At 36.6% G+C, this 23,382-nt stretch overlaps 3 protein-coding genes across 5 annotated transcripts; all 3 read right to left on the bottom strand.

The window, feature by feature from the left end:
• Positions 1–283: 283 nt before the first annotated feature.
• Positions 284–5,007, bottom strand: LOC115452218 (gastrula zinc finger protein XlCGF17.1). Its single transcript, XM_030180686.2, has 5 exons — positions 4,758–5,007; positions 4,009–4,548; positions 3,095–3,220; positions 2,628–2,750; positions 284–2,150 (listed from the first exon to the last, which is right to left on the bottom strand). Exons 1-5 carry the CDS (start codon positions 4,875–4,877, stop codon positions 1,950–1,952), a joined length of 1,110 nt encoding a protein of 369 aa, XP_030036546.2. The 5' UTR covers positions 4,878–5,007; the 3' UTR covers positions 284–1,949.
• An 814-nt stretch (positions 5,008–5,821) lies between these two features.
• Positions 5,822–14,625, bottom strand: LOC115452223 (zinc finger protein 430). Of its 3 annotated transcripts, none has more exons than XM_037443348.1 (9): positions 13,967–14,625; positions 13,161–13,303; positions 12,295–12,463; positions 11,599–11,739; positions 11,010–11,135; positions 10,647–10,769; positions 7,293–7,493; positions 6,545–6,747; positions 5,822–6,383 (listed from the first exon to the last, which is right to left on the bottom strand). In XM_037443348.1, the coding sequence occupies exons 1-8, from the start codon at positions 14,186–14,188 to the stop codon at positions 6,667–6,669; spliced, it is 1,206 nt and encodes a 401-aa protein (XP_037299245.1). In that variant the 5' UTR covers positions 14,189–14,625; the 3' UTR covers positions 5,822–6,383; positions 6,545–6,666. The 3 variants fall into 3 exon arrangements, with proteins under 3 accessions (XP_037299245.1, XP_030036551.2, XP_037299246.1); XM_037443349.1 differs by lacking the exon at positions 5,822–6,383 and adding an exon at positions 9,230–10,003 and having other exon boundaries at positions 6,726–6,747; positions 13,967–14,621; XM_030180691.2 differs by having other exon boundaries at positions 5,822–6,747.
• Positions 14,626–15,201: 576 nt separating this feature from the next.
• On the bottom strand, positions 15,202–23,277 carry LOC115452221 (transmembrane emp24 domain-containing protein 5). The gene is made up of 6 exons (XM_030180690.2): positions 22,945–23,277; positions 21,184–21,360; positions 20,732–20,807; positions 19,678–19,831; positions 18,457–18,514; positions 15,202–17,374 (listed from the first exon to the last, which is right to left on the bottom strand). Exons 1-6 carry the CDS (start codon positions 23,083–23,085, stop codon positions 17,294–17,296), a joined length of 687 nt encoding a protein of 228 aa, XP_030036550.2. The 5' UTR covers positions 23,086–23,277; the 3' UTR covers positions 15,202–17,293.
• Positions 23,278–23,382: the final 105 nt, after the last annotated feature.

The raw sequence follows: 23,382 nt of genomic DNA, 5'->3' as shown, positions 1-23,382 counted from the left end.
AAAAGCACATTTATTGTGCATATTAACTTTTTTATTCCATTTAAAAGGGGAATTTGTTATAAATTGGTATCACTTCGCCATATTGGCAGTAAATTATCCGGTGTTTGATTTGCAACAATTAAACAACTTTTTTTTCCATATCTTTTAAACCCCCATTCGCTTATGACTGAAATAAATACAAATAAAGTAATAATTAAAATGATGATTTTTCGTGGATATTTGGTTAAGACGCATGACTGACGCAATGATAGCCTGGTTTTGGGCATTGTCCTTTCCACTGAAAGAGATTTAGAATCGACATGATTGAATTTGCACGTCAAATATAACACAGAACCTTGTAATAGAGAGCCAGCGATATAGCTGCCACGGATTACACCAAACATATATAAATAAAGTGGGCCACCAGGGCGGTGTCGCGGTACACAGAAATTTTACTTCACACACTTTATAAATTTGATCAAAAATGACCCGAATGAAAGAAAATATGCCTTCCTTCATAAGTCGATAGATATTTATTTACATTTCTGCCACGAGGCCAGTTGACACTTTCGGCGAATAATTATACTAGTTCAACAAGCATATGGCCTGAAGAAAAGCTATTACCATAGCCTATATGCTCGTGACATCAGAGTGTTCACTTAATTACCTATAAACTAATTTCTAACCTATATATTTTTTCTGGCAAAAGGCTTGGTTGCCACGATTTTGATGTAAAATATTCACAAATTCACAATAGGGATGAGGTAATAAGGTTTAAGGCATTTTGTTATGAGCAGAAGGGTTTATGTCTATAAAGACTGGGTTACACGAGATTTTCTCGCAGGATAGAGTAAAGAATGTTTTTCTTACAACGAAGCAAGCCTATCTAAAACACTGAAGGAATTGTTGATATCTCGCTTTTCAGTAGGAAGAAGCTCTATAAATCTTGGCAGTTGTTTCATTACATTATCATTTATGAGACTATATTTCGATTAATTCCACTTGAAAATGTTAAGAGCTTTTTCTCAACAGAATTGGCGCTGTAGAACAAAACTCAATTGTCAAAATTCGTCACATATCGAGACTTAAGAGGACATTTGATATGATAGTAATATGGATTTATTAAATAAATAGTATCTTAAGCTACCCACCTCAATTTGGCAGCGTCTCAAATGATATTGCACTTCAGAGTGAAACCAAATTGTATATATTAAAACGGTGAAATCTAAAATCTTACTAACCGTGAGCTACATATATTTTATCAGCACGGCATACCACCACAGTATTTAATAGTATGTCCAATGAGGTCCTAGGACCATAATAAAAATTGTTTTTTTATATTTATACCGACCTGCGTTTCTTTTTACATCAGCATGGCAAACTGATGGTAATTGGAATGGGGTCCTAATAGTGTCGACTGACGAGAGATAACCCCTCGCCAGTCGCTACAATTATGCCGGCCTGTTTAAATCGGATATACACAGACTGATCTTGAAACGTGTCACTTACATGGATCATTATGGCGGGTTTTACCTTGTCTACTATGGTTGCTATCAGGCCGGATACAAATAGCCTATGTTAGGGATAATCTTTAGGAAATATTGATATAGTGGAACCGGTGGTAGGTCTCTCATATGTGAGAGTCCGCCTGGGTAGGTAGGTACCACCACAATGTCTATGTCTGCCGCCAAGCAACAGTGTATAGTCACTGTTGTGTTCCAGTTTAAAGGACATTGTAGCCAGTGTAACTACTGGACATAATAAGACTTAACATCTCATGTCTCAGGATGGCGAGAGCAGTGGAATATTAAACAAAACTTTGTAGTTCAAGTGTTAGATGGTGTTTCTACTGTTTATGGACTTATCGCTTACCATCAAGCGAACGACAAGCACATCTCGTCATTTAAAGCACTAAAAAAACATATAGTAAAGCCGTCCAAGTGTACAACGCTGGTCCATATCCAGCTCCCTCACGCGATCTTCAGCCGGTCTATGTGCTCCTGGTCCGGCGGCAGGCCGTGTATGCGCTGCAGGTGTCGCGCCACGTTGCGCCTGCGCGCGAACGAGTTGTCGCACACGCGGCACTTGAACGAGTACTGCGGCGGCCGGTGCCGGCTCTTGTGGATGCGCATCAGAGTCACGGACTTGAACCGGGCCGAGCATTGGTCGCACTGGAATGTAAATTTGAAGGAATAAACTATATAATATTAACAAAGATTTATTTTGCAACTCTTCCTTTTCGAACTTCCATTCATATTGTCATATTTGCTCCCCTTCTCTCACACTCAATTAACTCTGGCTATCAGTCCTTTTATCCCCACATGAATACATGGACAGATCCAGCTTTCAAGTCATGGAGTTATTTAGTCCAAGTCTAGTCATTCGCGTGTATTTATATGCCAATAATAGTCATTAAGAAATTATAAATAGTAATCTATATTCAGCCCTGGGGGCATGAACCGAATGACCTCCCCCCTGGATCGGCTCTTGAACAAATATTCTTTTGGTTCTCCTTATTTTATAAATCGTAAAGTTGGCTCTCAGATATTTTATTTCTGTCACACGTATTCTCAATAGCTAATCACGTAAATGATTTTCATTTGATAATCATTCTTATGACGTAAGCATATATCCGAGCTTGCGAGTACCTGGACGGTCTTCTCTGGCAGATGGATGGCGACGTGCTGCAGATAGCTGCTCTTGCGGTGGAAGCCCGCGTTGCATTCCTTGCACACGTACGGCCGCTCGCCCGTGTGCAAGCGCTCGTGGATCTAGCGGGAAAATTCGAATGTTGGATATTACGAAATATTACATCCTATACATTGCATCCACGAAGACGCGCCCCACTATTTTCCCTAATCGTTTACACAGCGCGTGAGCATGAGTGTACACGCACACTACGACGGATAGCGCCTAAAGTAATGCCAGAGTTATAGCCAAGCCATTGCTTACCAACAGTACCGACTGTAGATGAAGGACAAGCCTGGTTGCACTACCCGCCTTTATAAATATTTCTATACTACATTCTAATTATAGATAAGTACATATAGACCAATAATCCCATATTTAGTGGTAATTAATTTTTGTATAATAAAATTAGTGCAGTTCGACTCACTTTAACTTGTTCAGCATTGGATGCCCTGTAGTCACAGTAGGAACACTTGTCAGTCTTCTCGTAGCCGTGTTTCGCGCGACAGTGCATCAGTAACAAACGTCGAGTTATGAACTTCTTGCCGCAGTGCTGGGGAATGATTACATTATTATGTTATCAAGCAGGCAGTTTATACTCCTTGTATTTTTCTTTACATGTGCATGGTAGTGACCATTCTGCAACTTTTTTTTTTGCTTTTAATGACGTGATGAGCCTGGCGTTCCTCTGGTGGTAAGCGATACGACCGCCCATAATCAGTAGAAACACCATCCAACGCCATGAATTACAAAGTATTGTTTAAATGATGTTAAGTCAAGTGGCGTCCAAAAGAATGATTTGTGCTGGGCCATTGGAACTGGATATACGCAGGCTGATTCCGGAACGCGACACATATGTGGACAACTATGGTGGATTTTAGCACTTTGTGTGAGGTGGTCGCTATCTGGGCGAATATAATGCATGCTAGTTTTGCTAGGTTACTTCTCGCATAGAAAAGATTAGCAAAGCATATTATTATTCTTACTCTGCCCACTGACTGCTTACAATTATAATAATACTAATTACTGATTTTCAGGCAGTAAAACGAATTTTCTTTAAAACCGATGTTTTGTAAGTAGTACTAGCTTCAGTCATTTGCCATATATAGATACAATTTACATGATAGTGGAAATTCATGACTAGATCATATCATTAATTATGCTATAAAAATGTTGATAACAATGTGTATATCTGGTTCCAACAGGCCAGCATAATGGTGTAGACTGCTGAGGTGTAATCATCTCCTGTCAGTTGACATTCTATTGGACCTTACTCCACAGTATTGGCTACTATTTCCACTATGCTGACAAAATTTTACTCTTTTTTTTATAATAGCTTACCTCACAGACCACGTCAAATCCAGTGTGTATTTTATAATGGTTCCGTATAGACAGTTTTGATGTGAGGATCTTGTGACAATATTCACACTCTATCTCCTCTTTTACTCTCTCGCTCTTCTTAACTTCCTTTTTATCTTCCTTTACTCTCTTCTTGACTGCCTTCTCCTTGCTTCTACCTTTTTTCCTATTATTAAAGATTATTTCTATTGGCTTATCAACAATGTCTTGAACTCTTGTTACAAACTCTGTTTCCTCTACTTGCTCTTCGATTGGGTTAGATTTATTATCATATTCGTTAACATTTTCCTCATAGTCTTTATAATCATCTTCAGGAGGCAACAAGTCTGTGATGTCCAGCACTGCAGTTTGTTCTCCGTTATACGGCTGTATCTCTACTTTGATGCAGTGTTGTTTCTCTTCTAACTTGGTTTGCAACAGTTTTTGCGTCTCGTCGCATTTTTTACGGAATTTATACGCATCGTTTATAAAGTTTATGCAATTTGAACACATTTCTTTTGGCAGGTTGTCGTTTATGTCAATCTGGAACGTAAATAGATTTTAAACGTTTTAGAATGAAACGATAAACACATACTCTTGTAATTCATAGATACGAAATTGAAATACACTCCAAGTTTATTCAAATTATGCCATTCAAGATCAATTAACATCTCTGCTCAAGAACTTTAGAAAGACGCATAATATTTGTGTAAAATAATATTGTTAGTACAAAACTACAACAAATCAGGTACCTTAATTCCGGTAGCGATGTACACAATGTTAGTGTACTTTTCATGATGTTCTGGTAATGAAAATATTGGACTCAAAGATTCTTCACACAAACATGTTCTGCAGCAATTCCATTGGAACATTTTGGAAATATGTCATTCAAGTTGTGACAAATCTTGTTATTTTACCAAATAAAGAAACTTTTAAGTCATTTTTCGTTAATTAATTTCACAATAACACCACTAACAGATGCTTCAAATTTGTCAATGTTTGTCATTTACGTTTTATTCGTGCAAAACTATAACTTGAACATGACATTTGGTTTTCATATAAGATGTAGTCTGAACTTGGCGTATTATTGAAAATTTTAACAATTTAGAAGAATAATAATAATAATAATAGTTTATAATATTACAATACGAATGATATAATTTAATTTACCTGAAATTTATATTCTTGTATAATTATAAACATTAATATTCTCTTCTTGATTCAGATTGTGAAATAATTAAACACAGAATTCAGCAAAAGAATTTAAATTCAGTTTCAATGTTATTTTATACGCGGGGTTCCATTAATTCCATTCGTGCTTATGGAATGGGGAAACATAAATATAGCATCAAGATCTTAGCTATGGTAGGACCTAGGTCTAGGCTTTCCGTAGTCCTATAAATGGTCTTTTGGCTAGGCGATGCATCATGCAGTACACCGGGGCCCTCGAAGCCAGGGGACCACCCAGACCCTAACAAATAACTTTTTTAGTTCATCATAATCATCATCAGCCGCAGGATGTCCGCTGCTGAACATGAGCCTCCCTCATAGATTTCCAGATCGACCTATTTTTTAGTTCACCATCCACTAAACCTTCCAAGGCCCGCCCTCGTCCCCGCATTGGTTTAGCGTGTTTCACACCGGGCCGCGGGAACCCATTTTTGTCTATCGCGGTCTTTGCTTATCTAACCACGCCACTGCGTATCAACTATCATCTATAGTATTGTGTTAATACAACATAATGCTTTCTACGCCACGTCCATTGCTGTATAATATATGTATAGTAACAGTTAAATATTAAAATAAAACACCCAAATAGACAATGAAGAAGAAATATATTTTAGTTATTTACATATTAGTATTTATATTTATTTACATTTATGGATAATTAGTTGACTGCTAAAGCTACAGCAATAAGGCGTATCCTATTTTAAAATAATAAATAAAATATTTACAGTGTTTTTTTTTAATACTACCGCGCTCATTATCAGCCACATAAAGTCCACTGCTAGGAATAGGCCTCCTCTAAAGATTTCCAGACAGCCCTGACACTAGCTGCACACATGTTCCTACGACATATATTAAGTCAAGACAAAAAATTCGCAACATTAAACTATATTGGGGGCTGAGAGAATTTTCCAAGGTGAGTTAGGTTAGGTTGGGTTAGCCGTGAAATAAAATATATTTAACATTATTTTGAACAAAAAACACATTTTCTAATGAGATTCGGGTTTTTACACACACCCACGCCTTTTGTTCTCTGAAGGGGTAGGCAGAGGCGCAACTGGCGCACCCAATTTCCGCCATGTATTTACCAATCAATCAATCCATACCAAGCAATCCTATCGTTATATCGGCTACAAATTCTAGAATCCGGGCTGAAATAAATAGAAAAACCCAATTTACTTTTTCCGACCCGGGAATTAAACAGTTTAAACAAAACAGACACATTAACAGTCGTAACATAATACAACAAATCTAGCGTATCGCGCGAAAACGAATAATTGGATTCAAAATCTAATTACTGAAATATATTAACCTTACTCTGTGTTCTAAATAGGGTAAGTCGGGGACAGAAGTCCCCGCGGGGGAGCCGGAAAAGCAGGAGAATCTTTATTATTATATTCAGACTGTCAAACTCATATCTTCAGTAATGACTAGTTAAGGCCTGCGCGGTACGTGGCCGAGCAGCTCCAGGCGAGGTCCTGGCCGCAGCTCCGCGGACATGATGGGCATGTGAACCTGGAATAAAATAAAATTTGGAAACCTAGTGCTTCCCAAGGTTTTATTCTTTCGTTAAGGTCGAGAGGATCAGCCTGTACTAAATGCCCCTGGTTGCTCATAAGTGGCTACTTCAAGCGGAACTTGTGAAGCAATCAAGCTGGCCGGCATTACTGTATCGACTGTCTGTGGATGTTTATTTATTGCCTGTCGATTGGGCTTCTCTTGAGTTACCATCAGGTGCACCTAACCTCTCACTCCTCACGTTTGAGTAAGATCTCAAGTAGCCATTTAATATAATGAACTATTTAATAAACAAAGCTTAAGTTTTTGTTGAAGCGCTCGTTCTCAGCTGAGTCGACGCTGTATTATAAATACAACTCAGCTGCCAAAATTAGTAATATGCTGTAACATAAGATAGTGTTAATATTTGTTTATTAAATAGCAACGATCTTAAGATGCCGAGTTTATTATGACAGCATCTTAGTCGATATCGTATTTAAGAGCGAAACTGAGTTGCATCTATTAATATGCCCTCAATATTAACTTATGCAGTGGGACAATACCTGTATCCTGTGCACGGGCGGCAGCGCGTCGCCGTGCATGTGATGCGCACGCGCGAGGTGCACGCGAGCGTTGGTGGCGCGCACGAACGTCTCACTGCAAGCGGGACACGCGTACCGGTACAGCCGCCGCGACCGGTGGCACTTGTACACGTGGATCTGAAGACGTTTCTTGGATTTCTCGCATTTGTTGCATATCGAGCACTGGGGGCACAAATGTATGACTTCTAGATTAAATGGACATGTACAGGCTGCTGATTTTAATTTATGGCATGACAAAAAATTATTATGGGATATGAGAATTATAATTTATTATTATAATATTATATAAATTTCCAGCTAAGCTAAGTAACAAATAAATATACAAAAAACGATGTTTTTATAATCTGATTTTTTAAGTAAATTGCACTTTAGATCACTGGTGAGTTAGAGAATTTTCAGGGCAAAGGATTTCACGTGAATAAAGCCGCAAGCAAAACCTAGTTTTAGAAATAATTATTCAGTGCTTTTTTACTCCTTATATTGTAAAGCAGATACGCTATGAAAATATTTTATTATTGTAAATTAAAAAAGATAAATAAGGTAACGGCACTAGTGCTTGGCATTATGTTAGTCGTTGACTTAACAACAAAATTAGTATCAATTAATAGTTTCCATTTATATATTACGTCCGACTATGCTGTGAAAAAGGATTTTCTCCATAAAAAATGGATTTGGCAATTTTCAATAAATCAAAATAAAAACATGCAATTTATATTATAACCCGTGTGAAATTAATTTGCTTTATCTCATTGAATCTAATTAAGCTCGCAATAGGACGAACACATAAATAATAAAAAAAAATGTCAACCACTAGTGCGTAATGTAACAAATAAAAACTAAAATATTTCGTCATTTAAAAAACACAATTTAATGCCTAAATATTAGATAGTATTTATATATTTTAAACAAATAATATTTTCCATAAGTATTTATTTGTCTGTATTTATAATATATATTTTTATTGTTTTAAATGGCGAATCGAGTTTGCCGTTCGCCTGATGGTAAGCGATACGACCGCCCATAAACAGTAGAAACATCATCCAACACCTTTAATTACAAAGTATTGTTTGGTATTCCACTGCACTCGCCATCCTGAGACATATCTATATATTTCACTTCCATTTATATAGTACTAGCGACCCGCCCCGGCTTCGCACGGGTGCAATGCTGATACTAAATACACTACAGAAAAACTGTGAACGTTGTATATAAAAACATAGCGGCCCGCTCTGGCTTCGCACGGGTATAACATAGCAAAATAACAGTATTTCTCCACTATTTAATGGATGTTATTATACATATAAACCTTCTTCTTGAATCACTCTATTTATTAAAAAAAACCGCATCAAAATCCGTTGCGTAGTTTTAAAGATTTAAGCATACAAAGGGACAGAGAAAGCGACTTTGTTTTATACTATGTAGTGAAGGGAAGCGAGAGCAGAAACACTCTTTTAATGCTGACTGGTGGTTTGCGTAAGCAATCAGTATACAGGAAAAGCAACATCCAAAAATAATAGTACACACAAGTTTCATTCGTTTTCAACGTCAACATATGGGTAAGTAAATACTGCCGCCCGTGTACACATACAGACCCAGAGAAATCACATTTAAAGTTTTCAAAAATTTAATGTACTTTTCAAAATTAAATCTATATGCTTATAAAAACAAAGTTGTTTCTTAAGTGACGATACATGAACAAATAAATATAGTCAATTTTGAACTAATACGGCTTGGTCAGATATTTATCCTCTTATTAATCGAAATTAAACTAGGTGTCCGATTTTATCTTGGTTTTTTACGTATTAATTTTCAATTTCTTTCTTTCTCTTTTTTTAAGTTTTACTGTTAATTAAATTCATAAGTTCATAATTGACCGTCAACTAGTGCCTTTACCTTACCTTCTTTTAAATCCGTTGTTGCACCAGCAGGGGGCCCAATCGTGCACATTTTTTTATCACATCAAAAAGCCAGATCTCGAGATGATGCTTACTTAATACCAAAATATGCAAAATGCAGCATTGTTTTACTTTCATTTAGCTAAGTAAAATGATTTGAAGTTTTCAACTCTACTTATATGTCGGAGCGCAGTGCACAGAATTATATACTCTCAAACTATAATCGATATTGTCTTCATTGCAATAAAATTCAATATACATTAACACAAAATAAAATTGCATTAAATTGTTGTGTTTATTGATTTTGAATATTATTTCAACGAAGACAATGTCGATAATAGTTTGACATTAAAAAAATTCTCTGCATTGCGCTCCGCCATATATGCGCCGGCCCTCACGATTTAATGCGCGGGGGCCATCGATTTATGACTAAAATTACATATTTTTCCTCTTGACAAGTAATTTACTGTTACTTAACCCTTAATTGACATATTTGTATTCAGACATGTCAACTGTCTATAATTCGTCCACATCACTTGGCTACAAGGCTACACCGGCCCAACGCTCCTATGGCTACAACTGCACGCGCACGATGGGCCCCTGCTGGTCGTCGGGCAGGCCGTGCACGCGGCGCGAGTGCGCGCGCACCTTGTTCGGCTTCTCGAACCGGTGCGCACACACGGGACACAGGTACCCGTACCGGCGGCCAGTGTGCGCATTGTGCTTGTGGATCTGCAGGAACTTGCGCGACTTCAGCCGCTTCGGGCACATGTCGCACTGTGCGGGGAATTATAGTATACAGGGTGTTGCCTACATGCGATATCATTTTTAACATATTAACGGCCAAGCAAATAAAAATTCAAAGAAATCAAATTGTTATCAGACTTAAATATTGATTGACGACTTTTAAGTCGCATTATCTATGGTATAGTGCTACCAAAGTTTTAGACATAATATCTGGGTAATGCTTGGCTCTACCATAAACATGGAACAATATTCGTAACACACTGGGGAGTCGATATAGAGGCGATTAACAAATCTAAAGTACTGAAATTTATCTGACCCTTAAGGCGATACCTCAAGGTCCATTTTCATACATTTTGTTTCGGCTTTAATCTGGGTAACTAAACAAGTATTGGCAAGTAAAGAATTTAAATTCACGTCTAGTTAGTGATTAGTTCTCGCAGTTGAAAGAAAAATGTAAAAATAATTAATAATCATGGATATTTCTGCCTTTAAAATTTCGTCATATTAAATTTTAATTTTAATTGAATTTAAATTCTTTACTTGCCAATACTTGTTTAGTTACCCACATTAAAGCCGAAACAAAATGTATGAAAATGGACCTTGAGGTATCGCCTTAATAGTCTTGCATTTTTGTCTACTACCAATTACCCTATGACGTCTGGAAGGCACTGACCTGGAAGTTCTTCTCCGGCAGGTGTATAGCGATGTGCTGCACCAAGTTGGAGCGGCGGTGGAAGGTGGCGCCGCAGTGGTCGCACACGTACGGCCGCTCGCCTGTGTGCCGCCGCTCGTGGATCTGCAACGATGAGTTAACATTTGTACGGGGTCAAAATCGACCCGGATAGAAAATTATTCAGCTCATTTTGTGACATGGGTCAGAAATGACCCAATATAATTTTTTGATATAACGAAAAATTTGATGCCGACCAAATTATTCTTTTCAGTTAATATTTGAGCGGGAATGGTATTTAGTTTGGTAAAACAGTGCATAGTGTAAAGGAGAAAAAAATCCTATTTAATAATGGACAGTACTCACAGTGAGAGCTTCTTTAGTGGCCGAGGAATATTCGCAGTAGGCGCACTTGTGTATCCGACCGAGTCCGTGCCGCGCGCGCTTGTGTTCCTGCAGCTGGTTATTGTTGCGACAGCGTTTGCCACATGACTAGAAAACAAAAAAAAATATGGGTTTTAAATGGAACATGGGTCAAAAGTGACCCAACAATGTAAAATGTTTTAAATAAAAACGACATATCAAACTTTATATTGCATTAAAAATAACCAACATCAACATCTATACATATTATAAAACAAAGTCCCCTTTTCTGTCTGTCTGTATGTGATCGATTTTAGCCAAAATCTACTGAATGGATTTTTATGAAATTTGGTATGGAGATAGTTTTAGACCCTGGGAAGGTTACAGGCTACTTTCTATCCCGGGACAATATATAGCGGGACTTTTATCCCGAAATACTCCTTCACGTGGGCGAAGCCGCAAGCAAAGCCTAGTGTTTGAATAGTGTAATTCATCATCAAGTTTGAAGACAAATAGTCACAAGCAACCCTCAGATAGTTTATTTCAAAATTAATAGCCTTACACTCCTTTTCAATGGGTCAATGTCGCCTACCTCACAAACACAATAGTTGGTGTGAAATCTGATGTGAGCCTTGTATGTGGTCTTCATCTTGAACTCTTTGTTACATGTGGTGCATTTGTACGAAGTGGCGTTGGGTATTGTCATTTTTTTCTTCTTTTTTGGCGTTAACTTCTGTAAATAATAATTGTATTTTATAATTATTGCATCAAAATCACAGATGAATGAAGTGATAATAATGTTTTCTGAATATAATGACAATCGTCTTTATAATCCCGACCCGTCTAGTCTTATTTACATATTTTTGAATATCGTAAAATTCTAAATCATTAATTAGGTGGTCTAGGTGGACCCGCAAGGATCCACTGGACTCACTCACTCCACACTCGACAGGGGTCTATGTTGGCGAGACCAAAAAATGGAGGTTCACAATTCGTTAGCAGAGGTCCACGGAAAATTATCTGGTATTGATAGTAAAGATTTAAGTTTTGTTTGACTGCACCTATCAATGTAATCATATAATATTTAAAGGAGTTCAGCTACTGTTGCATGTAAAAACTAGCATATTCTAGGGGAATAATATGGAATTTTAGCTGCAGGGAGTCCACTGGAACCAGATTTTCTTTTTAATAATAGTATATGAGAAAAAAATAGTTTGGGAACCTCTGCTCCAAATTGATAAATATATAAATAAACGGCGACCTACAATAATATAATAAAACGGAGTACCTGTTTAATCTTAGGCTTCTCCTCTTTAACAAGCACATTCTTGTAATCATCATCTTGGAAGCTGTCCTCATACATGTTGTAGGAGTAATCACACGCGTCCATATCCTCAGGCTCCGTCTTCTTCACTTTCGTACGCTTTGAGAGGCTCTTGCGTAGCCTCGTTGAGTATCTGGGTTGCAGCAGAAATTAATGTAAGTTCTCTACAATGTATGAAATGGTTTATAGAATGATAATATGTAAACAGAAGGCTTGGATATTTGTTTTGATATTTTGCTTAGGGTATTTAGCAACAGGGTGTGAAGTTTAGTCTTTATTTCTATTTTAATCTAATTATTTCAATCAAAATATTTTGTTTTACTTCACCAGCTCCACGACTCCATTGTATACACTAATACAATGTTTCTGCAAATATATTTTTAAATCTAGTCAACTATCTAACGTCAACGCATCCAAGACATCCAGTACTGAGCAAATTATGTTAACAAAAACCATACAATGTAGCCTGACCCGGAAATCAAATCCAAGACCATCTGGGTACAGCCTGTATCTATAGTCATTACACCAAGGAAACCAGGAATTAACATCCAGGTGCTCAATGCCATTGGGGTGACTTATACTAATGCTTATAGACAGAGTTCACAACAGCCTTGTATGTCATAGTAAATAGTAATAAAATATATAAAATTCAAACCAGTAGTTCTTGACGATTATCACATTCAAATAAACAAAAAACCTCTGCAGTTTTATATAATGGTCTAAATATGGTGGTACTAGGTTATTGTATATTGTATTACTTGGAAAATAGTTATTTGTGAAATAAATAAAATAAAATTCTTAACTAAATACAGTTATTATGCAAAACATACTTCTTCTTAGTTTTGACACCAGACATCATGTTGAGCAATGCCTTCTCTGTCTTCCTGCTGGTCCTCCTGAACTGCAAGGCTTGGTTGATCGCCTCCAGGCACGGGGAGCAGATCTTTTGTGATAGACTATCATTCTTCTTGATCTGGAAATTATTGAAAGTTTAAACTGGGGTCATTTTGTATCCAGTTCTTTTTTTTATACTGACACAACAAAGTGATTCACTGCACCTGATGGTAAATGGAGTGGGATCCAGTAGAATGTTGACAGTGAGATGTGATTATCCCATGTCAGTCTACACAATTATGCTGGCCTGATGGAACTGGATATACAGATTGATCCCAGGATGTGACACACCTATGTGCACCACTATAGTGGGTTTTAAAATATTATTAATTGACTCTAGTCACAATGGGGCTTTTTTTAAACTACTATTTAATTTTAAGTTCCTCGTTAAAGCACTGTGATTAACCATAATATTGAGCACTGTATTATAAACATTATGTATTATTGCATTTTATATTATGTAAAAGAAAAAAATATTGGAAAAATACTTGCAATATAATTTACTTACAAGAATCTAATTAGATATAGCCTTAGATCTCAGTATTATACCGTGAAACCGACGAACTTCTGGTCTGTGTTCGAGGAATTGGCTTGGCAAGACAAGGAAAAGTATTCAGCGATATGTTCGCCTTTATTAATGCTTGGAAAAAAGCTTATAAAATACAGGTGCAATAGCTACACCCAGATAATATAGCTTCGAAGATATACGAGGATCCTGCACCACCAAATGAGATATTCGTACCTGCAATCCAGTGACAAGTTTGAGATCGTGCGATCGTTTTTCGTCGTCGTGTTTTCCATAAAACAACGGCACCAAGTCCTCGGTGCTAAGGCAAGTCCTGCAGTAGACATCTTCAGCTGCCTTCCGCGCTATTTTATCCACCTTTACAGGCTTTTCCCGACGAGAAATACGGCGCCGAGCACTCATGACGCTCATGCGGTTTAGAAGTAGTACCGCTAACATTTTAATCTAGTTTTTACACAAACTAACTATATAATTTAATGCTTAACACTCGTAGAGTAATATGGAATTAGTTTATTAAAAAATAAATTAGGTAATATACTACATTGCATTGTAAACAAACAAAGCTGTAAGTGGCCATTTTATTTTGTCTCGTATGACATTTGTCAAACTTTGACAATCATCTGACACTTTTGGGCAATGTTGCTAAGAAAATAGTTTCTTTATCTGTGTATTTTTAAAATGTAGTATGCTATTTCATAAATCTATTTGTACTCGGTAATTTTGTTACTATTAATGGGCCTTCATGGCTATTACCACCAGGCGGGCTACTAGCTTGTCGCGTCGTGTAGTTTCCTCGTTGATATACATTGCAGTAAAATAGTCGAGTGTAAACATTAGCAACACCGACATAGACTTGATTTCTTGAATATTTGTATAATGCCGGCGCCACACATATGAAAAATATTTGAACACTTATTTGAACTCATGTGTGGCGCGGGTATTAGCGTATTTGTGCAAAGTTTGTTTAAATATTTTTCCTATTTGCCATTCGGTATCGGTTTTTTGATCACACATCAAGGCGTTCAAAGTTATCGAGTTGCTTGAAGGAGAACTACTACTTATATGGAAGCCTAAAAGTAAAAGCCATAAAAATTTTAATTTGGTCAGTGTCTGTAACTGTGTTCAAATGTGTGGCAAAGTCTTTGTTCAAATATTTGTCTGTGTGTGGCACCGGCATAAGGTACCAATCACGGGTACTCATCTAATGATTAGAATAAGTAGGCCAGGGGCCTTATTCTCTATCCCGCACGTTATTTTGACAGTGTGTAACAAGCACGTAACACAACGCATCATGTTTAGGACTATAGAAATTTGGCTTACAGAATACCATTCCACGCACATTTCTCGAAGATAACATGACACGGCCGCGTTACGCGTTTACACTATCATACAGAATAAGAGCCCAGGGATTGTATGTTACAAAATAAATGACCAATAAATAAAAAAGTATATATAGAAAAACTAATTTATTGCTTTTTATTGTGCATGGTTCCAGAATTTGTACATAAATAACAATAAATGCTACACTTTGGCCTATATCCTTAACATTACGATAAACCTTCACATCTTCCTTAGAAAAACTCAACCTTACAAAATATTGTCAGCCCATACTGGCCGACTTAAAGTTAAACACGAATAGCATTAAATCTAGGGACTAGTAAATGATGACAAATGGAGACTGAGTATCGTGTTTAACTTCAAGACGGCTAATGGTGTATTTGAATGAACTCGACACAAGAATTTATTACAAAACTTATATTGATTGACACAGGGTCCCTAGGGGCGGTAACACCCGCGCGGGTCGTCACATAAATAACATATAAATTGTCACTGGCTCGAACATATCTCAAGGTTCTGGAAAAGTCACTAAAATAGAGTTTTTAATTCGACAAGTAATTTGAGAGATGAAGTACTGCCAGGGATATAGAAATTTTAATATGAGGCAAATGTTGATAACATAATATCTACATTCACTAGTTTATTAAATTAAGTATTCCATATACATTGATGCAGCGAAAATAAACTGGTTCTATGGAACGAAACAATGAGACTTGAAGGTTTGAACTAATTATACATAGATAAATTATAAAAAAAATTGGAGTTTTTAATGTAATAATAACTCCAATGTCATTACCTTTTCTTTTAATGTTTTTTCCATTTTATCGGCAGAACATCATTAAGGGTTAATTGGCAACATTTGTGAAAATAATGCTACTTCGTCGAATTAAAAACTCGATACGAATGAATCATTAATAGGGGCCCTATTCTCTATGACAATGTTAACTCCTAACATCGCTGTGTAACGTTATCTTTATATAATTAGCGTTGGATGGCATTCTGTATACCAATTTCTATTGTCTTAAATGGTGCGTTACGTCTTTGTTACGCGCTGTCAATATATCGTATGGCAAAGAGAATAAGGCCTCTGTACAGGAGTGTAGCTACCGTTGAATCATCATCATCATCATCATCGCACAGTGGTACAGTGCCCCCGAGCTTTGGGGCCCCTCTTGGCTCATACTTGCATTAAACTAAGCAAGCACCCTAAAGTTCGCACTGCCCTGAAGAGCGCCTAACAAATTTAGATATAGGGCCCCTGTATGTCTAGCTACGCTACTGCCTCTGTAGTTGATATTATACCATTATTTCCTTAGTTGTTTATCTCCAAATATTTTGAACTTCGAGTAGATGTCTCTATGAATGTTTGTTAGAAGTTAACTTATAAGTTATTGGATGGATTTAGACGAAAGTTTGATCCACAGATAGACCACGTCTTGGGTATTTAGATCCTGAAAAGGGTGCAGTAGGACTTACTATGGGAAAGCAATGCACGGAGCTGAAGTTAACAAATGCTTTACCAGCGAGTGTTAGCCGACATTTCGAAAATCTTAAATAAATTCTTATTGCTCATTTACACTGGAGTATTACGTATCAAAATTGATTGAAATGTTCATCGAAATCCATTTTGGCATATATATTTATATAAAGTAAAAAAAAAAAATATGGCGTGCGCCGTCAACGGACTCTACTATTCTATACATTATATATTTTTACAATTCATATATTAATATGATAGTGATGAACCGTCAAAACTATTAATCTAAGGTCATTGAATTTAGATTACGTCAACCCTGTAGTTACAATAAAAGTCGATGGGTCCCACGACCCCCACTGGATGAAATCAAAAAATTTTAATCGCAATTAATTCGGCGCCTGGGCAATTTTGGTAATTCCGAAATATTTCATTATACCATTGGGTATCGGTAATGTGTTCATTGCAAAAGCAGGAGCACATTATTCGAGAACGGAAATCGTTATTCCCTCGTCTTTATTCGTAGCTTTCCTTTTTCCATATGAGTTATTCTGTACACACATTTATATGTAAACCAAAACTGCCGACACCAAATTAATTGCAGTAAACTATACTTAACAATATCACGCGGTAACAATAATAGGAATATTCGACTGTGGGTCACGACCCACGCGCGACCCCTAACTTAATGACGTAGTACAGCCCTGCAGTAACTTGGCTGGGATTTGGCGTTAATCAGACGAGAAATTCGGCACAAACCTCTTGAACCCAGTGACGCGGTGGTCTTGGAACAAACTTTTTACAAATAGGACCTGGAAACAAATTGTAAGTCATTGTAGTCAGTATTATATGCTGTTATATTAATAATGAAAATTATTCTAAGGTAAGTGAACTCAATCAAAGTGAATAGTTGCGAGTCACTCACTCCTAGCGTAGTAGGTAAATATATATTGTGACCCCGAACAGCAGTCGTCCAGTAATTGCGGTGCCCCTAGGAAAATGGCGTATTCGCCGTATATTTAGAAAATTAAACATAATATTTTTACAATATGATATCTATAATTTGGTAGTTAATTTTTTTAAATTAATTGTTTTATTAATTTCGTAATGAAAATATACTAAAATTGTTGATTCCATGAATTTCCTCCTAAAGTACATACATATATTATTGATTTTAAACAAACACTTTTAAATAGACAATTTAATAAGAAACATTTTGATAGTATACATTTTTAAAAAGACCTAACATTGATTTTTTAAAACAATTCGTAAATTTTAGCATATTTACGCTCATAATTGTGTGCCGTAAAGGTATGGTACGATTATTCAAGGTTATTTGCTATAGGGAGAGCATTGAGTAACGTACTTTATACTAAACTTGTGTTTGTCGCTCTATTAAGTTATTTAACGCCCTTGATTCGTCTCCTTCCACCACCCATTTGTGAACACACAACTAACAATTATTTATATAACTAAATTAGAAATTAGTTAATAATAATAATAAATAATATCAACCCTGTATTATATACTGTCCCACTGCTGGACACGGGCCTCCTCTCCTACTGAGTGGAATTAGACCCTAGTCCATCACAGTGACCTAGTGCGGATTGGCAGACTTCACACACCCTCGAAACTCTTATAGAGAACTTTTCAGGTATGTAGGTTTCCTCATGTTTTCTCTCACTGTTAAAGCAAGCGATAGTTCACAAAGAATACACACATCATTTTAGGTGAGGTGTTTGTCCTTAGGTTTTGAACCTGCGGACATTCGTCTCGGCAGTTTGTTCCACATCCAACTAAGCTATCACCGCTTCCAGATATTAGTTAACTCATTAAAAAAAAACCTCTAAGCCAGGATTTACATCTGGTAGAGTGATATAATTAGGATTGTTACCTGTATTACACCGACGATCATCATGACCACCATATGAGCCAGCGACCACGTCATTACCCTGGAAATAATTAAATATTCGGTGGTTTACATTTACTTCGCTTTATATAACAATTGCAAATTGATTCTTTACAGTAACTTCGCTTTACATAAAAATTACAAATTGCCCCACATTCTTTTATGACATTTTTTTTATTGCTTTAAATGACGAGACGAGCTTGCCGTTCGCCTGATGGTAAGCGATATGACCGCCCATAAACAGTAGAAACACCATCCAACACCTTGGATTACAAAGTATTGTTTGGTATTCCACTGCGCTCGCAATCTTGAGACGTGAGATGTTGAGTCTCATTATGTCCAGTAGTTACACTGGCTACAATGTCCTTCAAACCGGAACACAACAGTGACTACAGACCGCTGCTTGGTGCTAGGAGTAGACATTGTGGTGGTATCTACCCAGGCGGACCCTCACATATGAGAGACCTACTAACAGATTTAATGTCCCACAAAAAGCATCCCAAATACGTGTGGCCAAATTTTTGCTCCAAAGTTATTACCGATTGGTAATTATTAAATAATTAATATTTAGTAATATTTGAAAAATCCGTATGACAAAATATCACAGCGTCCTTAGATATTAATACAAAAATTATATTCGCATTAAAAACGCACAAATCATGGTTTGGAAAAAATATGAAGTATTTTACATTAATGTTTTGCTATTTCACAGTAGAATAACCATCACATAAGCCCAAAATGTTTGTATGAAAATCTTCCCAATGTCCACTCTACATCTTAGAACTCTTTGGGTCCGGGTTATGTTGTTGCACTAAGATAGCCCTGGCTGTTCCCCTCTGATGGATTATGAAAGAAATAACTTAAGCTTGTAAAACGATTAGTGGATTTATAGAGAACAGTAAAGACTAGACAATGAACAAAGAGAAGTATATAATTTCTTAATTTTGAAAGCGGCATACTGCTGGCAGTTATGCTATTAAAATATCTTTTATGGTTATTAACAACTTAATAACTTGTTTCGTACCGCTTATGAGCTGTTGTTTCTCATTATAACTTAGTGAATTTACCTTTTTCTCGCTAACTAAAACTTTCACGCACTTTAAACCATCACAAGGCACAACAATTTCACTGTACTGGTACTAGCTCACATTGGTTGTTATTGTTTGGTTTATGCTGTTTGCTACTATACAGTTTCAACACGCTCACCTGTCGCACATGTCCTCGGCGAGGTTGCGGTCGCGCGCCTCGTGCGCCGAGTGCAGCTCCTGCAGGCGCTTGGCGGCCGACACGTTGTCGCGCACGCGGTTCACCGACTCCGATATGTCGCGCACGCGCATCATGTACGTCTCCGCTGCGTTACCTTGAATAAATGGCAGTGAGGGTCCCAGTTAATTATAGTGTCAAGTTTTTTTTTAAATTATTATACTGTCGCCTCCTACTCCTGGGTTCGATACTTAGATTTAATTTTTCAAAAATGACTAATACAGCCAATGACGTTTTACAAATAGACGCGTCGTACACTAACAAAATTGCACATAAAAACAGCGCAATATTTACTATAGTCACAGCCCTAGCGGTTCGCATTGATACGGCCCGAGTGTGCCCGAGTATACCCGAATGAGCCCGAGCGTCGACCGCCCCGTCGCCATGACAGTCGAATAAAATGCATTTATTACTTAAAAAATAGTGTATACCTATTACTAACGTATGAAATGAAACGTTTTTTTCATTCACAGTTGGAGTATAATGTGTACATCGTCTAAAACACAGGAAGGCATTTTATTTATAAAAATACAAAAGTTAGTAAGCCGACTAGCGGCGACAGTGGTCGGAGGTTGACTAAATGAATGTCGGGCAATTACCTTACTTTCGTCTTGCCAGTATTGAGCTCGGACAACGTATCTATGTAATAAAAACATCTTAGAATACAGCACCATCGTTACTGTCATAATGTCTACATGTATTATTATTAATTAAACGATATTATTGACATTAAAAGTACATAACTAGTGGTCCTCACACTAGGCACAGCCTACATCGTGAGATATTCATATAAGAAGTAAGGATGTCCCATATATAGGTTGTTTAAAATCATTTGTTTGGTATATCTCCAATCTTCCAAGAGGGTTGTTAGGTAGAAAAATTGGCAAATATTGCAGTAACCGTAAGTCCAGCAATGAATTGGTAAAGGTTGACGATGGTAATGATGATGAAGGGGTGGTTTTCAGTGGTACACTGGGTTGCAAAATCTAGTTCTTACCTAACTCTAACTCCTTGTCCTCGTCATAGTCTTTGTCTTCCACCTCCTCTGTGTCTATTAACAAGTCAAAAAACACCTGAAACATTACACATATTTTTGTTATTTATTTTATTCATTTTAGCTATTTCTTATTAATCAGGATGTCAATTAAGTGACTCATTGGAATGTCACTGACATTTGATACTTTTAGCTCAGGTCTTTCTATCATGGCACAGGACCAAAGGATTTTCGTGCTTTGTGAGGCACTGGGGTGTCACACCGTCAACCACCCGCCTCTGGGCTGCAACTGTGTCAAGGCAAAGTTGGAAAATCCTAGTTATAAACATGTACTTTTTGGCCCATGAGATTCGAACCCAAGACTCGTACCGCGTACGCATCACAACTACGCCACCGAAACATTATAATGCTATTGGTTATATAACAGTATGTAGTACATAACAGCTATAACTCACAGTTTTCTGACTGAACGTGCTGAAACTGTTGTCGAAACAGAACCGGTAGTCGCCGTTGAGCGCGGCGGTGTGCTGGTGAGAGTTCTCGGGCTTCTTGTAGTCGGCCACGATCACGCGGCCCACAGGGTCCGCCAGCTGGAACGATATGTCCAGCTCGCCGTGCGACGCGTCTATTACCTGACAATCAGTTTAAGTTCATACAATTATATTAAGCTGAAGAGTAAGTTTGAACGCGCTAATCTCAGGAATTATTGGTTCGAATTGGAAAAATATTTTTGTGTTGAATACTACATTTTTCAAGGAAGGCTACAGGCTGTATACCATACGCTATAACCAATTGGTGCAAAACATCAATGAAAAATGTTCTAAAATCGGGAAAAACATAATCTTTCCAAGAGCTCCCATTTGCACTACATAAATGGTTAGTTACAGAATAATCATGTATGCCGTAATTGTTCCTCTTAAAAAGCTCGAAGAATGTCTGTCTGTGTAAATGTGTAAAACCCCAAACTATCCAACAGATTGCGATGACATTTGGTATGGAGACCTATTGAGACTTTTTCATTTTACATATATGATTAGAATTACTAAAGGCAAAGTGTTGTCATCAAGAAGACAAGTATATGGTTTACATTTATTTACATTTATTTACAAGAAGACAAGTATATGGTTTACATTTATTTACACAATGTTAAAATAATCTTTCATAAGAACTAAGTTTTACCTACCTAATAAAACCATTACTGAAACAATTGACACCATGTTTGAATGTCTTTTTTACGATAAGAAGGACCTTGTAACATACTTTTATGGCTTTTGCATGTTTGGAAGTCATTATGATAATATTTTATGAGTATGATAATAGTAAGGTTTAATGACAGGCTTAGTTTATACAACACTGTCTTATTTTTTTTATTTTATTGCACTTCATACAAATCATTTATAGGTGAACTTAATGGCAGAGGCATTCTCTACCAGTCAACCTGAGGTGGTGCATAAAAACATAGTAGGTGTACTCCAATAAAACAGTACTTAAAGGTAGTACCTATAAAAGAAAAAGTTTTTCTCTTGCAGTGTTACTTAAATGAAAACATTTTCATGAAAAATAATCTCAGGGAGGCAGGCATGTGAGCAAGCTACAAATGGTGGTCCTAACTAATGCAAGGCTCAAATGAACATATTTAGAAGGCCTCTTCAACTGTTTGCTGAATGGTTTATTTTTTTTAGGCATTTTGGAAACACCAGAGCTGTTGAATGGCGAGGGTTTGCCACTCCCAAGGCTCACACTGAGGCTAATAAATCCAAGACATACAAGTACTACCAACATCACACTGGAGTGAGATAATTGCAGGTCAAAATTGTTGGAAGATTTGTTAAGTTTATAATAGTATTTTTGCTACATTAGCTAGAAAGCTAAATTATATTTTAAAACCTTTACTAAGCAGGATACTTAGAGGATCTTTAATATTTTGTGAATCAGGAAAAAATCACCAGAGGTTAATCTTCACAGCGCAAAGTCCTAAGTGAAACTGGTTTAAACCAACTACATTTTTTTATATAAGATAAATTATATAAAAATTATTTAACAAAACTAGTAACATATATATTTTTTAATCCTTAATAAACTATAGCAAATATATATTCTTTGTTTCAAGGTAATTATAAGAGGACGAGGACTGTGTATTTTCAGAAATAACGCCAAAAAATAAATGTTTTTGAGGTTATTATAATGATTATTTGAATCAATAATTATTGGCTCACCTGGTACTCTATGTCGATTACTTCGTTTGGCAAAACCTTCTGGTAGAAACAATCCATCTTTCCCGCTTGTACTGTGAATGTCATATCCTTTTCATATGCGAAAACAACGCTAAAAATTGTTGTTAAAAATAGATATCTCATTTTAAAAAATGTATACGGTCATGCAGTCGAACACCAATTTATAATGCACTTGACACTTCGATCGAAAGTATTTATAGCATCCGTGTGGTTTGTTTGTGTTTATAAATAGTGTGAAATAAGAATGTGAATAATTTATGTGAAAATAAATAAACTGCGGTATTTACAGATCTCTTTCCGTTCTGAAATTTCAATATACACTTTGACATTTAAGAAGGAATATAATTTTATTTGTTTACATCTGTTAGATATAAACTATTTTTATAAATTCATTTTTAAAATAATATCTGTTATAATACC

This window comes from Manduca sexta, chromosome 26 (genome assembly GCF_014839805.1).
Source record: "Manduca sexta isolate Smith_Timp_Sample1 chromosome 26, JHU_Msex_v1.0, whole genome shotgun sequence".
NCBI lineage: Eukaryota > Metazoa > Arthropoda > Insecta > Lepidoptera > Sphingidae > Manduca > Manduca sexta.
The sequence above is the reverse complement of the archived record's forward strand: the minus strand, read 5'-3'. Positions and strand labels throughout refer to the sequence as shown.